The sequence below is a fragment of the Ctenocephalides felis genome, unplaced genomic scaffold (assembly GCF_003426905.1).
Source record: "Ctenocephalides felis isolate EL2017-DRISC unplaced genomic scaffold, ASM342690v1 CF-g0.4_SCAFFOLD_01492, whole genome shotgun sequence".
Taxonomy (NCBI): Eukaryota; Metazoa; Arthropoda; class Insecta; order Siphonaptera; family Pulicidae; genus Ctenocephalides; species Ctenocephalides felis.
Window position 1 is genome coordinate 57,829,823 of NW_020537646.1, and position 19,274 is coordinate 57,849,096.

The 19,274-nt window shown below is 29.6% G+C and overlaps 1 protein-coding gene across 3 annotated transcripts in view; it reads left to right on the forward strand.

Moving 5' to 3' along the window:
* Window positions 1–5,344: 5,344 nt before the first annotated feature.
* Window positions 5,345–19,274, forward strand: part of LOC113370040 (serine incorporator 1) — a 55,275-nt gene continuing 41,345 nt past the window's right edge. For all 3 annotated transcript variants that reach the window (XM_026610694.1, XM_026610692.1, XM_026610693.1), the window contains exons 1-2: window positions 5,345–5,380; window positions 9,068–9,232. In XM_026610694.1, the coding sequence (XP_026466479.1) occupies window positions 5,345–5,380; window positions 9,068–9,232 (201 nt within the window). The remainder of the gene's footprint in view (window positions 5,381–9,067; window positions 9,233–19,274) is intronic.

The window sequence follows — 19,274 nt, forward strand, 5'->3', positions numbered from 1 at the left end:
ATTCTATGTTGTAGATGTCTTTGTTGTTAATGTTTTGTTCCAATTCTACCATAAACATATGCAGTGGAGCACGAGTAAATCTGTGCTTGATGTTGGCTATATACACAACTTTGTGTCCGTGAGATTCAATTTCATTTTTGATGTCTTTTATATCGGTGCTGAAGTGAATATTTCTAATGACTACTTTAAATGTTCGGTTGGTTTTGCTTTGAAAAGAGTGCATCTGTGTGTTTCTAATTTTTAAAAGGTTCAAAATTTTGTTATATAGCTGTGCAGAACTCAACTGTATTCTGACTTGATCTGTACCAACAATTTTGTTAGTATAGTTACCTTTGGCGTGTGTTTCTAGTAAAATTGACAAAGGTCTGATGTCTTTAACATCATGGACAAAAATTGGCGGTGGTTTTGATACTACTTCTTTCTCTGTTGGCTCTTGAACTTCATTTAAAATTTCAAAGGAATTGCTGGTTAATGTAGGGTTTAACCAATACTCTGCAGGTTTATTTGCTTTATGTTTTTTGTACTTAACCTCAATCCATTCTTCGAAGCTCATGACTTTTGATCCTTGTTTGGAGGTCGATGGTTGTTGGTTGTGTGAAATTGACACAGGATGAACATTATCTAAACAAGATGAAGAATCGTTCAAAAGTGAGTTTTCTGATGGGGTCCGGGTCTGCTTAGTTGGATTTTCTATATGAATTTTCACGCTTTTCCGAGGCATCGGTTTTGGAATAGTTTGTTCAATATCCATATTTTCTTGACAATTAATCGAATTTCCGTTCAAATTATTTGATAAATTGGGACGTAATTTTTTTGTGGTTTGATCCGAACATGTTTGCAAATCTTCATGTAATATATTATTTGTTTTAGTAAGAGAAAGTTTGTTCATTGTGCCCCCATAAGGGTGGCACAAAAATGTGTAATGTCAACACACTAATTACTATACAAGTTAAGTACACTGTTATAAGAAATATCACTTATTTAATGTTTGTAAAAACTACATTAATTTCGTACTTTGATTATGGTTTACATACACAGTATAATAATTTGACGCGAGAGCATTCACTTTCACACGACCTATACAATACATGGACTGTTAGTTGAGCGCATAAATTTTGCGGCCGAGATATGTCAAATACGAACACGAGCTTTACCGAGATTAGTCGAATGCACTCGATCGCTTAAATTTTACAGTTACTTGGGTTCACGTGATGTTTGATCGCTTGGGTTTTTAAACTAAAAGAGGATAAAAATATACCTGTTGTAAAATTGTTAAAAGTAAAATGTCTTCTAAAATGTGTTTGGTCTGTGGTAAAGTTCCTGATTGCAGTAAAACCTGTTCTGAATGCTTCGCAAGTATTCCGGGAAATTCGACATTCATCGATATAAAAAATCGAGGATATCTTTCATATCCTTACAAAAGTTCCTTACAAAAGTTCATATGAAAGCACGATTCTCCGAAAGTTGAATGACTTGGGACTTGCACATTTTTTTAGATCAAGCCATTTCCAGCAATTTGTCCAGCACTATCATGACCTTATCAACTTTGTCGCAAAAATGTATTTAACAATTAGAATGCACCATGAAGAACATAAAAAAGCAAAGTTGATAAATATGTACGCCACTTTCACACAAAAATTGTGCTTTTTAAACACCAATAATAAATATATTACATTTAAACAAATATTTCATTGTTGCTTTCTAATTTCCCATAATAACTCTAGCCAACTGTTCTTATTTTCAGTGAATTTTATAATATGTAAAATATTTTTTTAATTTTTTTTCTTATTTTCCTTAAACACTTTGTATAACTAAAATAAATAAATAAATATATAAATAGTTCATTACATTCATTAGTTTAACATAAATTGTATATTATATAATATTTTCCCAACAATTTCGAACACACGGACTTTCATTTGACGTTCAAGCGATTGAGTTTGACATATCTCGGCCGCAAAATTACCCTCGTTTGCCCTCATACCATAGAACATCTTTTGACACTTTTTTACTTGAGAAATGTATGAAGACTAGCAGTCCATGAAATTGTATAAGGTCTATGTTCCAAACTCATTCTGATTTGTTACACTGCGCATGCGCCGTCTCATGACTGTTTCCAACGATTTGACAGGACGGTTTACATCGAACGCGACCTAACCTTCACAAACCGTTTAGTATAATTCGTTTTGTTTTTATGTTTGTTTGCGCAGTTGAATATTGATCTAATACTACTAGTTTTAATTAAATTATATTATTTATTATTTATATTTTTTTTAGCTTTATTGTTTAATATAATAATAGATTAAAAATATAATAAATAAGTTCTTTGATGTTTATTTTCATCAAATATATAAAACAGTTATTCAATTATTTATTTTTAATCGTTAAACTCCTGAAAATTCGATAAATTTATTAATCTCATACTTTATTTGAGGTTAGAAAAGTCAAGAATTAATGTTTTCAAAGAATCGGCATCCATGTTCTCTGACAGTCACAAACGCATCAAACCGAGCTGACCGAACGCGTAGATAAAAATCCACAACAGTTTGGGATTCAGTTTGGACACATCGAACGGTCAAAACGATCTGCGCATGCGTCCCACGGTTGCGGACTGTCGGTGACTGTACTCCGAACAAACCCATATGTACCACATCCACACACACATCCATTTTTTCTGAGATATGCCAAAATGTGCAGAAACCTTTAAAACGCGAAGAAATGTAAAAAATTTCAATTTTTATTTTTGGACGATTACAATAACTTACCCTACAGGAAGTTAATTATAATCTTAAAAATATTTTAATAGAATTTTAACTTTGCATTACAATTGTATTAAAATTTGTGAAAATATAATAATAATAATAAAAGTATATTAAGTAACAACAAAAACATTTCAATCAATAGTATATATTATGATATATGCTAGGATCAAATCAAATCAATAAAAGTAAAAAAAACAAACATGAGAACAGGTTTAAATACAAATCACACATTATCATAACAATTTCTATTGGACTCTAACTTGTTACTACAATAATGTTAGTAAAATGCAGTCATATGTCATTAATAAATTATAATACATGATTCAGAAATACGATATCTAATGACAATAAAATGTATTCACATTAGACAAAGTTAAAATATCTTATTTCAAGACAATGATGAGAATGCTCTTAAAGAATCAATCGCACCTTCTGTTTTATCAAGCTCACAATCGACAGAATAATCATAGATAAATAAGCATAGTTAGAGAGGAATACCCAGTACACTACATCATGTTTAAATAAATTCTACACTTTCCATTGTATTTACTACTACACTACATTTCTTCCACATTCAAGAGTCATACTTTTTGTTTAAACAACAATTAAAACTTTAAAAACAATTATACACAACACCAGTTAACAGATCAAAACATAACAATCCCGCTCAAACTGGCTGCTTAAAATTAACAACCTGTCACCATAGATAAATAAACATCTGTCACTTGGTATCAGCGCACTCATAGATAGGTAAACATAAATAGATCGCTATCTCGGGCCATTTGACATTACCTCCATTTTAATATTTTTAGCGATCTGAAGGAGGCAGCACTTGTTCAGTATATAAATCAACCGCTGGTATTATTCCTAGATATGGTTCGCATACGTAATACAAAATAAGAAAACCTAAATAATTTCTTATATTAGAAATGAGAAAAAAACATATGAAGAACAAAATATATTTTTAAATATATCACAAACATTTTTACATAACAATTAAAATTTTTATAAATGTAATAATTATTATTAGGTTGTCAAATATCTCCCTTCCGCCTTTTTGTATTATAAACCAAGAGTGTTAAACTCAAAAGGAACGATCAATATGAATTACTGAATTACTGATCAGAATATATAACAACTACACAGAAATATTGTAAAAGTTTTCATAAGTATAATTAATTTACACGAACTGACTAATATTAATTTCTTAATGACTAATAATAATATATTAAAAACATAAACTTCTCCTTCGGGAAGTTAAAAAGAGAAGAGAAAAGTATAGAGTCTAAGTATGTAGTATATAGAGTATATACTATAGATAATAGAATAGTATAATTAGCAGAAATGACAAATAATGAACAAATTTGAAAAGTTAAATCCTACAGACATAAAATATATCTATTGATATCAGAATTGATAGAAAACTAAATTCCAAGAATTAAAATTCATTTATGAGTCATTCTTCTTTAACATTAACTTTACATTTGATAGTTATTTTGCTTTCCAATCAATCATTAATAAAGTTGCATTCTACAAAATCTTGAATTTCTTATGATTCGATTGTGTCAATAGAACAGTGCAGCAGTCCTTTCGGATGGAATGTTAAAAATATTTCTGAGCATTTTATACTCTGTTGCAATTTATACCTTAAATTATTGCATTGTTTGTCTATCCTGCTTAACTCCCTCAACATATAATGGATGTGTCATACATTTTACATGCCCTTGGCATCAAGACACTCCTATCCTCAGTCACTAGATTCTGCTGCAATTTGTATTCCCAAGAACATCTAATAAACATAACATGTTGTAATATAATATCAAGTCGTAATAGTAAATGGTATTAAAATATTCAGAATTATTATTAACTTTTCCACTGGAGTTGCAGAGTGTTCTTCTGGTCATATATCAGATTGTCTTTCTCTTCTTATATCACTGTGAACTATAGACATGAGAACTATTCTGTGAAATATAATTGGACATTTATAATTTGTTCACTTCACAAAGCAGGAAAGAAGTGCATTTTTATATTATTTCTGAAGTTACCACAAGTTGCATAAATGCTTACTTGAATACAATTAATTACAGAAACAACATCGAATCACAAACTTTGATACAAAATGGCGAATGGCAAATCTAAGCGAGTAATTTTGACGTTATTTATATTTTGAAACTAGTAGCGACATCTTTTTTTCGCCTAATTTAGGTTAATTTTATAACGACAATAACGATTAAACTTTCACTTTTTTGTTTAACTTGTTTATTAATTTAGAACGTTTCTTTAATATCTTTATGCTTTAGCAAACTGCGATCTCCCGTACTTCACATAGATAAATAAGCATAAATGAAATGGTAGTTCATACTTAGTCTGGCGCTGTAATCACACACATGCATTCATGCATCTTATCCAAACATTATCTATGCAAGTAAATTTTGCCTGTCTAATCTGGAGGGCTTTCTGACGATAGTTATCTGTGGATCTGATAAATGACGTTTTATACCATATTTTAATAGTCCAATCGTTTAATAGTCTGTTGTTATTACCCATAAAGGATTAAATTTATAAGTATTCCGTTGTAAGAAATGGGTGCTGCTTTAGGGTTGTGTTCAGCTGCCCAGGTGATGTATCTTATCGCTAATACGTATATTCTGTGGTGATATCAAGGACGTTTATCTAAATACATTTTACATTTTTCCAAGTTTCTGTAAATTTATAAACCCTATTGTGTGAAAAATTCATGTCACGTAGTGAGATGGAAATAAAAATGTGCAAGTTAATATAATTCCAAGAATTGCAAGTCAGGACCATTTTACATGATTTTTAATTATTTGATCTTAACATTCTAGAATCATTGATGGATGAAGCTTTTTATATCATTTGAGATTTGAATTATGTACTGGAGTAACATTGTCATTGTCTGATAAACTCGTGTATATATTTTAAAATATATATGTAGTTGTAGGTATAGATATAGCATAAAGTTTAATATATTTATTTCAGAATTAATTAAATAAGAATTTACTTAATGTTACCAACGTTTTAAGTTCTAATTTGACTTGTATTCAATGCGGTACTTGCTAATTAACTAACTTTCAATTCACTTTAGCACATTTGTTGTTAACATGGGTAGTTTAATATTACATTTTTATTGTTTTTATATTGTCCTTCATTATTTTAGTTATATTCTGTAAATTCTTTCAAATTTATTTACTCGTTTTGAATTATGTTTAGTTTATCCATGACAACGAAGATAAATGAAATAAAGAATTTGACAATTTTTACTTTTTATATTTTGTATAAAAGCATTTCTAAAATGGTTTTACATTTTGTTTTTGCTTTTTTTTGTTTAATATATTTTGAAATTTCCTATTTTGTATATATGAAACTTGAGCTAAGCTCAGTTTACTTTGTATTAACAAAGATATTATACATATATTAATCCGACAAAAGTTGTTCTACATCTACAAGTTCGATTTTTTTTTTATTTTTTTAGTTTTAGTTAAAAATAGTAATTATTGTTTTTTGATTTACTATTTAAATAAAATTATTATTATTATTTTTTATTATAATTTATTTTTGTTAATGAAGACAAAATTGAGAATGAAATTAGGATTCTCAATTCCTACAGTTAACCATTTAATTATCTCTTTAGCAAATATCGAAATGTGTGATGTAAAATTTTATATTAAAAGTTAATGGCTACAATTTTTAAAACGAATTTGTTTCCAATGTTTCAATTTATTTTAATGCCAATGTTTATACAAAATTTTTAGTCATACTGGTTTATCTATGGTCATACCTGTAGATGTATAAATAATTTTTTGTTTATCCATGACTAAAACATTGATTTTCCAAAGGGTATGGGCCTGTTTCCATACAGAATCTGGTATTTAAATGATATTGATGCCATTTTATAGGTCTTTTCGAAAAATTACGGTACACCAAATTTGAACTCGCTAGCTCATCATTTGGTCAAGATATCATTGAAAACATGTGAAAGTGGCCCCTTTCTTCAAGCTCACTTTTTGTCGGAAATATGAAAGATATCGAAAAAATATTAACGTAGTTCTATTCATACTGATCTTGTCTATGTTGCTCATAACAATTAATATGAAAAATTATTTGTTAGTGCATGAAAAGGTGAAAATAGTTATGTATTTTTCATTTACTACTAGTGCGGTTCTTTGGACTACTTTTAATTTAGCATCATTCGAAAGCCTGTACTTTTTTCCTCTATTGTTCAAAATTATGTTTAAATCTAAGTGAAACTTCGTGGTCAGAAGTTGGAAAAACTTAAGCTAGTACACGCGCAGGCGGTACAAGAACACCCATAAAAGTTCGCTTTGCAAGAGCGACGAGCAAGCATAAGGCACGCATCGCGCGTCTCGACAAATTCTGTAAATGGAAATATTTATTAAAAACCCAAATTCATTCATATCTTGTATATAAGTATATTCATTAGTCATAATTAAAAATCCAACACGCCGAATAAAAACAATAATTATTATTATTGATTATTTTTATTCGCTGTATAAGCTTGTGACTAATATATTTCAATGAATAAAAAACTTTCAAGCTTTCAATATTTTTTAACTTCCCGTAGGGTAAGTTATTTTAATCGTCCAAAAATCTAAATTGAAAATTTTACATTTCTTCGCATTTTGAAGCTTTCTGAAAATCTAGGTATACCTTAGAAAAATTGGATGTGTGTGTATGTATGTAATAAGATTTAAAAACCATTCTGCTTGTGACACAACATTTTCAAAACATTCAAGCAAAGATTTTAGGCGCAATTGGTGCCCATCAAGTCCAAGGTACTTGCAATTTTTGACGCTGTGCTGATTCTGCCTGGAGTCATGATGACTTAAGTGATAAAAATAAGCAGAAAAGATGTTTGAATAATTGATAAAAAAAAAACACTTTACTGTGCAAAGAACGGCATTACTGAAGTGGCCCATGTCTGTCCACAAATAGTAGCCCAATTCTATCTATGTAAAAACCGTTTTACCAAATTTTTTTATGTGAAAACTATTAAATCTATCGATACAAAAATTTATACACATATAAAGAAATCTTTCAACTATATTTTAAAAATAATTACAGGTAAAAATATTTATTAAAAAAAGTTACTGTAGATCTGTTGGAGCACCTCTCAACATATTTCGCGGTGACCACTGATCTCTGAACTAAATCATCTGAAATTAAAATAACCGAAAAGATTTCATTGAAGAAATGATAAATCTAGTAATTAATCGAGGCAATAAGCAAATTAATAATTTTTGACAAAATGGCGATTTCTTAAAAAAAATCTGTTTTTCTGCCGAAATTTGGATCTTGAATTGTTAACATAACATAAAAACCAAAATATTTATCGGATAGGAAAAATCTTTAATTAATCACTAAAAATATATTCAAGAAGATTCTGTTAAATTTTGAGGATACTTGAATTAGCCGTTTTTGTATTATGCTGGTCACCGATTTTGAAAACACCATTTTGAGAAAAACGCATTTAAAGTTTGGAAAGCAAATTATATGGGATTCTTTTTTCAACTTACATGGAGTCATTTATTCCAGGGCCATATAAGAGACGCTCCACCGATTCGGAAACTTCTAATAACTCGAGCTGGTGTTGTATGCGAGCCATTATTTCATCGCGGGTGCTCTCTCTCTCGCGCGACTATCTGAAATTATCTCGCGCTGATCATTTTATTTTTATGCATTTGAATGCGTATTGAGCCCAAATGGTAATTTATATTACCTTCATATAATTCAATAGTGATTCCATTTCTTCATTAAATATGCCGTTGGCTATGTATGCAGTGTTTTTCAGTTTTCGAATCGGTCGGAAAAAAATTCACAAATTCAGTAAATGATTTAATCACTGTTATAAAATTTAGAATGCAATACTAACAGTCGAATCACATGTAACTAAGTTTTCCTGTTGTTTTTTCAAATTTTTTCTCCGGATCACATATAAAGAAATATATTTACCAGAATGATACGAAATTTTTGTGTGTATTCTTCAATATATACATTCAGAAACAAAATTAAAAAAAAAAAACAATTTTTAGAAAATCTTAACTGTATATAATCCCTTAAGGCTCGATGCGATACACCACTAGTTTATTATTATTTTAGGTAAAACTCGGACATTGAAATATATAAAAGACTAGAGCTTTTAGAAACTTCCGTTTCTTTTTTTAGGTGATTTATATTAAGAATCAGGTTCCAGCAAAATTTTCTTTTATATTCACGAGTGATTGCGCACAATTCATACAAAACGTAATTCATTTATATTGTTTTAGTTGGCTTGTTGCTGTGCGGGGCAAGCTTGTTCACTATGCTGCTCAGCTTGCCCTTCATGTCGAAATTCTACATCTAGTCGCTTAATGTATGCACTGATGCTACTTATTGGTGCCATAGCAGCGTGCATTACATTATCGCCTGGTCTTCAGGATGCTCTAAAAAAGGTATGATCATAGATAAAGAAGTATAAAGCATGCATAGGTATATACAATACAGACACACACATATTATATATATATATATATATATATATATATATATATATATATATATATATATATATATATATATATATATATATATATATATATATATATATATATTGTATGATTCTGAATTTGATGTTGACATATGTATTAACAACGTCTAATAATCGGGCATAACATCAATAAAAAACATGAATTTCTTTCAAAAATTTATTTTAAATCCATACGTTTCGGATATAATCCTAGCCTTCATTCAGTGGAAACTAAAATAAAATTAAAAACTAAAACAATTGAATTGGAGTGAAAAGAAAAAATAAAATAGTAAATAGTACTTACAATTAGTTGATCTTAGTGTTAAATTGGAAAATTTTAATAATCCATGGTATTAGGATATGGTAATGCACTACACTATGTATTATAAACATTAACTTGAAATTACACAATATTTTCACAAAATTCTGATTTTAAAAAATCACAAATGAATAGTGTGTTATTTGTAGACTGGTTGAAGATGTAATGGAGAAAGACATTTTTTAAAAAATATTTTTACCAAGATTCTACACAAGTGTGAAACGAATTGCGAATCCTTTGCGCGAACGCTTTTATTGTTTTGTAAGAAATTTGGAAATGTTATCTAAATAGAAGAGATTTATGTCGCACAGCGTGTTAAGTTCATTCCGTTTATTTATTGTCTTATTGTTGTAATAGTTAAAAAAGATCCTTCTATAATTCTTCGTTTAGATAAATTTTGTTCGAATTAATAAGTTCGAAATAATTTTAGATAAAAATATTATTGATAAATGGTTAAAAAATTATTCTTCTATCGACATACCAGACAGACTATTGTACATATTCGCTTTAGGACCCAATTTTTCAGTTCCTGCTACTTGTAATTTTAATTTTATTAAATTGCTTAGTAATTTAGAATATGGTTTACAACAAATTAAAGATCTGAAAACTAAAATTCACACTAGAAATCTTTTTTGTAAAAAAATCATTCAACATATTAATTCCTTTAATACTAAAAATACAACTTATGATAATATTCTTAGAGACCTTAAAGCTTGCAAAATATTTCTCAAAAATCATCCAGATATAGTGGTCACTAAAGCGGATAAAGGCAACATCACTGTTATCATAGACAAGCAAGACTATATAAATAAAATATCTGAATTATTACTTGACTCTAATACTTACAAAATTACCAATAACGATCCAACTGACTACATAAATTTTTACGCGCTTGCCATAAATTTTTAGACAAACAAACAACTAACAAAAGAGATAACTTCTGACCTGAAAAATTTACACCCATATTTTCCCAGACTTTATGGCCTTCCCAAAATCCACAAAAACTAGGTGTGTTAATAGCCTAGTAGGAAGGGGAATGTATCGAAGGACAAATGCAGACCAAAGGGGTTGAAATGGATTTAGTTAAAAAGGAAAATGCAAAACATGTAAAAGTTTGAACAGAAAAAAAACAAAATTGTAACTAGTTGGTTTGGTATTTAGCCTTGAGGCAAGTTACATGAACTTCCCGATATGTGTAAATAATCGACTTAATCAAAAAAAATGTGTAAATAATATACTTCATCAATCCTACTTTAAAAAAAAACGATAATAATTTTAGCAAACTCTGACAAATTTTTAAAATTAAACTACTTGTCGTAAGGCCGTAATATTACAGTAAGTTCTATAAGACCATGATGGTATATCGCCAAAAAAAGTTCCATGAAAATCGGCTTAAATTTTTTTTTCAACAGTTAATTACAAGAAAACTGCTCGGTAGATTTTCACCTAAAATTAATCAGTACCATTCCCAACTAATATCTTTTGAACAGTTTTTGATTTTTTAAAATCGGTTCGGTAGGATGAGCTTAAATGAGGACGAAAATTTAACACTTTTTTTCAACAGTTAATTACAAGAAAACGGCTCGGTAGATTTCCACCTAAAATTAATCAGTACCATTCCCAACTAATATCTTTCGAACAGTTTTTGATTTTTGAAAATCGGTTCGGTAGGATGAGCTTAAATGTGGACGAAAAGTTTAACACTTTCTTTTCAAATTACAAAGAAACGGCTTGGCAGATCGTTGCACAAAACTGCCAAACGATAGTCCTCACCGAAATACATCAAATGGCTTTTAAATTTCTAAAATCGGTTCAGGCGTTTTTGAGAAAACGTCGAACAAAAGTCTAATTTTGACAGATGCCAAAAAGACCATACTGGTTTTTGCAAACTTTGACGAATTTTTAAAGCTGAACCAGTTGTCGTAGGGCCGTAATATTTTAATATGATCTACAAGACTATGGTATCTATCGTCAAAAAAATAATCATAAAAATCGTCGAAATTTTTTTTTTTAAACTTTATTACAAGAAAACGGCCCGGCCGATCTCTACCAAAAACTAATCAGCACGATTCCCAACCAATATCTTTCGAACGGTTTTTGAATTTTCAAAATCGATTCAGAATTGCGGGCTAAAACGTGGACGAAAAATTTTTCACTTTTCTGCCATTTATAAAGAAACGGCTTGGCCAATCGTCGCACAAAACTGACAATAGTTCTCGTCGAGATACATCGAATGGCTTTTAAAATTTTGAAATCGACCCAGCCGTTTTCGAGAAAACGTCGATTTACGGCAAAAAATCTGTTCACATACACACACACACACATACTTTTTCCAAATTTGGTCTCATTCGATTCAGAATGGCTTGAAACGTCGAGAAAACATAAAATTAGCGAATCGGATTTTTTGATGAAAACATTAACTTCTCCTTCGGGAAGTTAATAATTTACCTTTTAGACCAATAGTTTCGGAAATTAATACCCCCCTATATAAACTCTCAAAATACATAAGTAACATTTTAACTACAATAACAAAACAATCACCACACTACATAAAAAATTCTTATGAACTCGTTACTGACTTAAAACACAAGATAAATTATATACCAGACAACTACAAACTAATTAGCTTAGACGTAGTCTCACTTTTTACTAATGTACCCCTAGACCTTATTTTAGACGCAATAACAAACCGATGGGATGAAATTTCCCCGTTGACTTCGTTATCTTTGCACTGGTTCAGGGAAACCGTCAAGTTCATTGTCTCTAACACTTATTTTGAATTCAATGGCTCTTTCTATTATCAAATTTTTGGGGCGCCAATGGGGTCCCCGGCAAGTCCATCTCTATCAGAAATATCTTTACAACTTCTTGAAAATACAATTTTTAAAAATTACAATAAACATATTTTTTATTACCGTTATGTAGATGACATTATCACTTGTATCCCTAGTGATGATGTCACTATGATAATTGATCAATTTAATAACGTCAATAAAAAAATAAAATTTACAGTGGAATTGGAGACAATGAACTCGATAAGTTTCTTAGGCATAAAACTTATACGTACTACGGATAACAAACTAATAACAAATTGGTACCAAAAAACAACTAACTCTGGACGTTACCTTAATTACTTTTTTCATCATCCACTCAAAATGAAAATAGGTACTATAATAAATCTAACTGACCACGCAATACTTCTATCGGACAAACATTTTGGGACAACAACATCAATTTAATTACAAAAATTCTAACAGATAACTCCTATCCCCTAAAACTTATAAATTCCGTAACTAGTAACAGACGAACGTACCTTTTGAATAAAATGGACAATTGCACAGTACATAACGATTTACCTGACTCAGAAACTCATTCTGGTGTAATATGTTTGCCATACATTAAAGAATTGTATGTTCCTTGGAAAAAACTTTTTTATAAATTTGGACTCCGACTTGTAACCAATTTCAGTACAACTACTAGCACTATTTTTACCAAAACAAAAACCCCTTTTAATATCGAACGACTCAGAAATCTCGTCTATCAAATAAATTGTTTAGACTGTAATTTAATTTACATAGGAGAAACTAGCCAGAACCTGAATAAACGGTTACAACAACATAAAAACAATTCAAAAAACCCCAAACAATTCAAAATTGTACTTGCAGACCATATACACACTTTAAAACACAATATGGACTTTTCTAATCCGACTGTACTACAATTCGAACAAAATTTATTTAAACGAAGAATTATAGAGGGATCTTTTTAACCATTTATAACAATAAGACAATAAATAAACGGAATGAACTTAACACGCTGTGCGACACAAATCTCTTCTATTTTGATAACATTTCCAAATTTCTTACAAAACAATAAAAGCGTTTGCGCAAAGGATTCGCAATTCGTTCCACACATCTGTAGAATCTTGGTAAAAATATTTTTTAAAAAATGTCTTTCTCCATTACATCTTCAACCAGTCTACGAATAACACACTATCCATTTGTGATTTTTTAAAATCAGTATTTTGTGAAAATATTGTGTAATTTCAAGTTAATGTTTATAATACATAGTGTAGTGCATTACCATATCCTAATACCATGGATTATTAAAATTTTCCAATTTAACACTAAGATCAACTAATTGTAAGTACTATTTACTATTTTATTTTTTCTTTTCACTCCAATTCGATTGTTTTAGTTTTTACTTTTATTTTAGTTTCCACTGAATGAAGGCTAGGATTATAGCCGAAACGTATGGATTTAAAATAAATTTTTGAAAGAAATTCATGTTTTTTATTGATGTTATGCCCGATTATTAGACTTTGTTAATATATATATATATATATATATATATATATATATATACCGGGTGGCTGATATGTAATGCAACAAAGTAATGCGCTATATTTTTTTCATTTTCATTTCAAATTTTATTGTTCAAAAGCCAAAAACTCGAATTATGGCCTTCGCCATACAACGCTGCACGAAAGTGGCTCTGGGGAATTTTGGCCCATTCCCGGCGAGGCGCCTTTTTGAAATGATCGAACCTTACTCTTGAATGCCCAAGGCACAAAAGTCCAACGAATTTAGATCCAGAGATTTTGGTGGCCATTGTGCGATGGAAATGAAGCGAGAAACCTCTTTTTTAAGCCATTTTCGGTTTACGCGTGCGGAGTTTGATGGTGCTGAGTCCTGTTGGAATGTCCATGGTCTGCGTCCGAAATGTTAGTTTACCCAGGGCTTCAATACTGCCTTCAAGACATTTTCCTGCTAAAATCGGCAATTATTTTGATTCAACGGTCGATGAATACGAGCGGAATGTTCGGTATCCCATCGGTAGTTACGATGGTTCACACCATTACCGCCGCCGGCGCTCGAGTTCTGGTGGCCCATCGAAGGTGTAAATTTTTAGCTGACCTCTTTGGCAAGTAAAGCCTATCATTTTGTTTCTTCACAAACTGCTCAATTTGGAATGGCTTCTCATGGGAGAAAACTATATTCGATAACTAGCCACTTTCGTGCAAGCCAAGCAACTCCTTGGCTCTTTCTCATCTAACTTTTTTCTGTGCATCGATGAGCACTTGCACTTTTTGGAACTTTAATAGCTTTAGTCCAAACTCATTTTTCAATATGTGTTGCATCCGTTTTCGCGGTATGTTTAGCTCACGAGCCATTTTCTTACCACTGCGACACGAATTTCGATTAATTTTTGCCTTCACTTTTCGGATCATTTCTGGTGTTGTAGTGTTTTTTTTCGTCTACTTTTTGGACGCGGTGCAACACTGAGAGTATCACGGTTGCGAGATATGGTACGAGATTCAAAATATTTGTTCGCATTTAAATGCTGGAGGGCGCTAACGATAGCCACTTGTGGTTTTCCAGCCAAATATAAAGCAATCGAACTATCACGCTTGACTTCCATCTTGAATAACTTTTTTTTTCTGAAAGCAATAGATCAAAATGCTTTTGTACGCTTGTAAGCAACTAAATGAACAATCACTGGAATAAATCCGTCATCTGTCTGATGAGCGGTTTAGAAATGATAGCAGTTGGTTACAATACATGTCAGCCACCCTATATAAATATATATATATATATATATATATATATATATATATATATATATATATATATATTGTAAAGCTTCGAACAAAGAATCCAAAAAGTAATAAAACACTAAAAAGTTTTTTAAATAAAATATTTATTTATTTACTGTGGACGTTTCGGAACTAGGTACATTCCATCTTTAGGACATCTGTCAAGAAACATGATCTTGATCAGATTTAAGAAAACAATATGTTTAAGAAAAGAAGAAGAAGATGTATTTTTTAATTAATAAAATTGCTGAAAAAATAATGTACAGAAATATAATATGATCAAAGTGAAACTGATAAAAATAAATGAGTGGATTATATAATAAGATATTAAAAGAATTAGAAAATTTAGGAAGTTTTGGAAAGTTTTAAGAAAAAGTTACTGAAAAAATTGATTTAATTACCTGTATGATTGAATATACACTAACACTTTCACTAAAAAAGATTTTATCAAAAAAAAGTGAATTTATAAGTTTCTTTTCAGCCGAATAGACAAATTGTGTAAATCAAAATTTCTATAAATTATGTTTTTTTTTTGGTTTGTTATTTGAGACAAATAATATTATTCTTTCGCTGTTATGAGAATGGCTGTTGGCAACAAACTGATTGTTGTAAGGATTTCTGAAAGTAACAGGTGTGCCACTTAAAAACTGTATGTATATGTGTGCATGTTGTTTTTATATATCAGGATGTAAATACTTAAATTATTGATTTTAGATGGATGTCGATATTAATGGCTTGTCAAAAAGTGTAAAAAGTCTAAATAAGAATCATGTAACAGGTTGTGATCTGATCTAATGTTAATACTATTAGAAACGTTCATAAGTATAAGACAACTTTCCCCAAATAAGCTCCTAAAGATGCAATTTTCATGGTATAAAATCTTTGGAGTGAAGTTAAACGTGTGGGCATTTTTGATAGAGTGCTGTACTAGGGTACTTTTGAATTTTTTTTGTTTATGTTGGACCACACTTAGTTCATGTTGCCTCCTTCTTTTGTGTACATATTGTGAGGTTTGTCCAATGTATTGGAAAGAACAGTCGTTACAAGAAACATAATGTACTACGTCAGTATTGAAATTGGATCGAGTAGGAGATTTTATGTTCGTAAAAAATTTGTTGAAGGAGTATAAAGATGAACCTGATACTAGAATGTTTTCATCTACCAGAATTTTGGCGAAATAATAATATAACTCAACAATGTATGGAATGCAGCAGTAAATAAGATTGGTGTTTTTGATGTTGGTAGTGGAATTGGGAGACTTTATGTGTGTTTTTAAAAACGTTCGTCTTTTTTGAATAACCGAATTAATAAGCTTTTTTGGGTAACCATTTTCTATCAAAGTTTTTCTTATCAGGGATAAATTTTGTGGATGGAAAATTTTGGTGAGACAACAAAATAGCGTGGTCTGTAAGGGAAATAATTGTGTTTATTTTATAGTTTCTGGAACAGTATGAGGAAAAGTGTAGGTATCTACACGACCATGTAATTTTTCTATATCAATTTGTTCGAATAAAGTCGTTGGAATTATAAACGGATACATCAAAAAAATTGGGTCTGTTGTTATTTTGTAGTTTATATGTGAATATAACATTCATTATTGTTAAAGTTGTTGAAATGATCAAGTACTGTATTTATATGATTTTTGTTAATGATAAAAAAGTGTCATTTACATATCTAATATAAAAGTTAATCTGAAAATAAGGTTGAGAAAACGGAAATTTCAAGGGTCTGTAAAACTAAGTCTATAATTTCAGTAGATAAGGGGCATCCCAAAGATGCGCCCTTAATTTGAGAATAAAAGTTATCTTGGCAATGGAAATATGAGCAATTTAGAATAGTGTTGATAATGTGAGTGAAAACTGTTTTAGGAAAGTCAGTAAAGTTACAAATTGAGTGCCAACGTTTATCAATTGAGTTTAGGATTAATTCATGTGGAACACGTGTAAAAAGATTGACCACATCTAAGCTGAGAAATATGTGATTTTCAGGGATGTTGCGGTTATTAATTAAGTTCACAAATTGGTAAGAGTACTTGACATAATAAGGAGAATTGATTGTGACATTTTTCAGGACATCAGATATGAGTTTGAAAATGTTATAAAAAAATAGAGCAGCCAGTATAGGAAACAATCGGCCTGAAAGAGCATTCAGGTTTGTGTATTTTGGGAAGACAGTACATATTAGGGGAGATGGGGTGTTGTATTTTTAGGTTAAAAGCAAAATCATCAGAAATTAGTTTTTTGTTTTTTAGGTAATTGATTAATTTAAAAGCTATTCTAGAAAAGCGTTGTGTGGGATCTTCTGTTAAAATATTGTATGTTGTTTCATCTTTAAGGAGGTTAAGGGCGGAATTATTGTAAAATTCTTTGTCAAGGATGACTGTGTTATTACCCTTATCGGCTGGGCAAACTATAATATTATTAGATTTAATGAAAGTTATAGTTTCTAATATATCTTTGTGAAGTTTTTTTAAATAAATGTTTTGAAATTTATTATTTACTTTCTTTATATGTTATTTTGTTTGTTTGTTTCGATATTTCTAATATTGAATTCACTATTACTTAAAATTTTTATGAAATCTGTTTTGCTGTATTTCTGAGGTGAGTATGCAAATTTTGGACCTAATGCTAGAATATATTTAACATTGTCTGGAATGTTAATATCAGTTTTATTAACTAACCACTTGTCTGTACTAGAATTAGGAATTTTGAAGGGATAGTTGTCATCTCTTTTTTGAATTAAAGTTTTAGTTTTTCTAATATGTTTCTCTTTAGTAGCATTAAAATGTTTGTTAAATTTACAGTTTTCAAGAGCTAGAAATTGATTTAAAAGGTCTTTATTAATAGTATTGGAAAGTGTATAGATTATGTTATCAAGTTGTGATTTCAGATATTTTATGTAGATAAAAGTATTTTTTATTTCAAGATTCAAAACGGAAATTTTTAGGTAATTAATTTATGGTTTAATTTTATGAATGTTGAAAGTGTTGTATAAAAATTGTTTGTTGATAATATTAGAAATAAAATTGGGTATAATTCACTCATTTTCACATCGAATTAGAAATATTTTTTTGTTAATAACGTTAGTATATTTGAAGTTTAGTTTTGAATCATTTTTCATTAAACATATTTGTTTGTAATCTAGGCTTCTTGATACTTTTTGAAAGAAGTTTCGTTCCATAATGTCGGAATATATTAGACTCTACCATAGTCTTGGATTTGTGAATATTTTGTAGAGCTTCGAACAAAGAATCCAAAAATTAATAAAAAACAAAAAAGCTGAAGTGTTTGAAGATATAATGGAGAAAAGACTTTTTTTTTAAAAAAAATTACCAAGATTCTACACATGTGTGGAACGAATTGCAAATCCTTTGCGCGATGTTTTTATTATTTTGTGAGATATTTGGAAATATTATCGAAATAAAAGATTTGTGTCGCACAGCGTGTTATTTTTTCTTTTCACTCCAATTCGATTGTTTTAGTTTTTAATTTAATTTTTAGTTTCCACTGAATGAGGGCTAGGATTATAGCCGAAATGTATGGATCTTCAATAATTTTATATATATATATATATATATATATATATATTTTATATTTTATATATATATATATATATATATATATTTTATATTTTATATATATATATATATATATATATATATATATATAAAATCATTTTTCCAAGAATTCCGTACGTTGTCCCTTACATCTGGCCGACAGAACTCCATATCAGTGTGTTTAAGTCTTGTGTAGTCGTAACATCTACAAATATCCTCCAAAAAAATCGAGTGTTTTTAACAAAAAAATATTAGTGATATGGATATATAAATTATTACAGGTAAATAATTTTTGCTTCTCAATTTTATATAAAACCTTTTTTAGTTGATTCTTATTACTCTTTACCTCGGTACATAATCCATTCCTTTTTTTTCTAATTAATCTGTATTGACCATCATTAATTAATGTTAATCAATATTTTTAAAAAACATTGTATTTGACAGAATAAACCTGATGATACAGAACGTACCTAGTTCCGAAACGTCGTTATTAAACA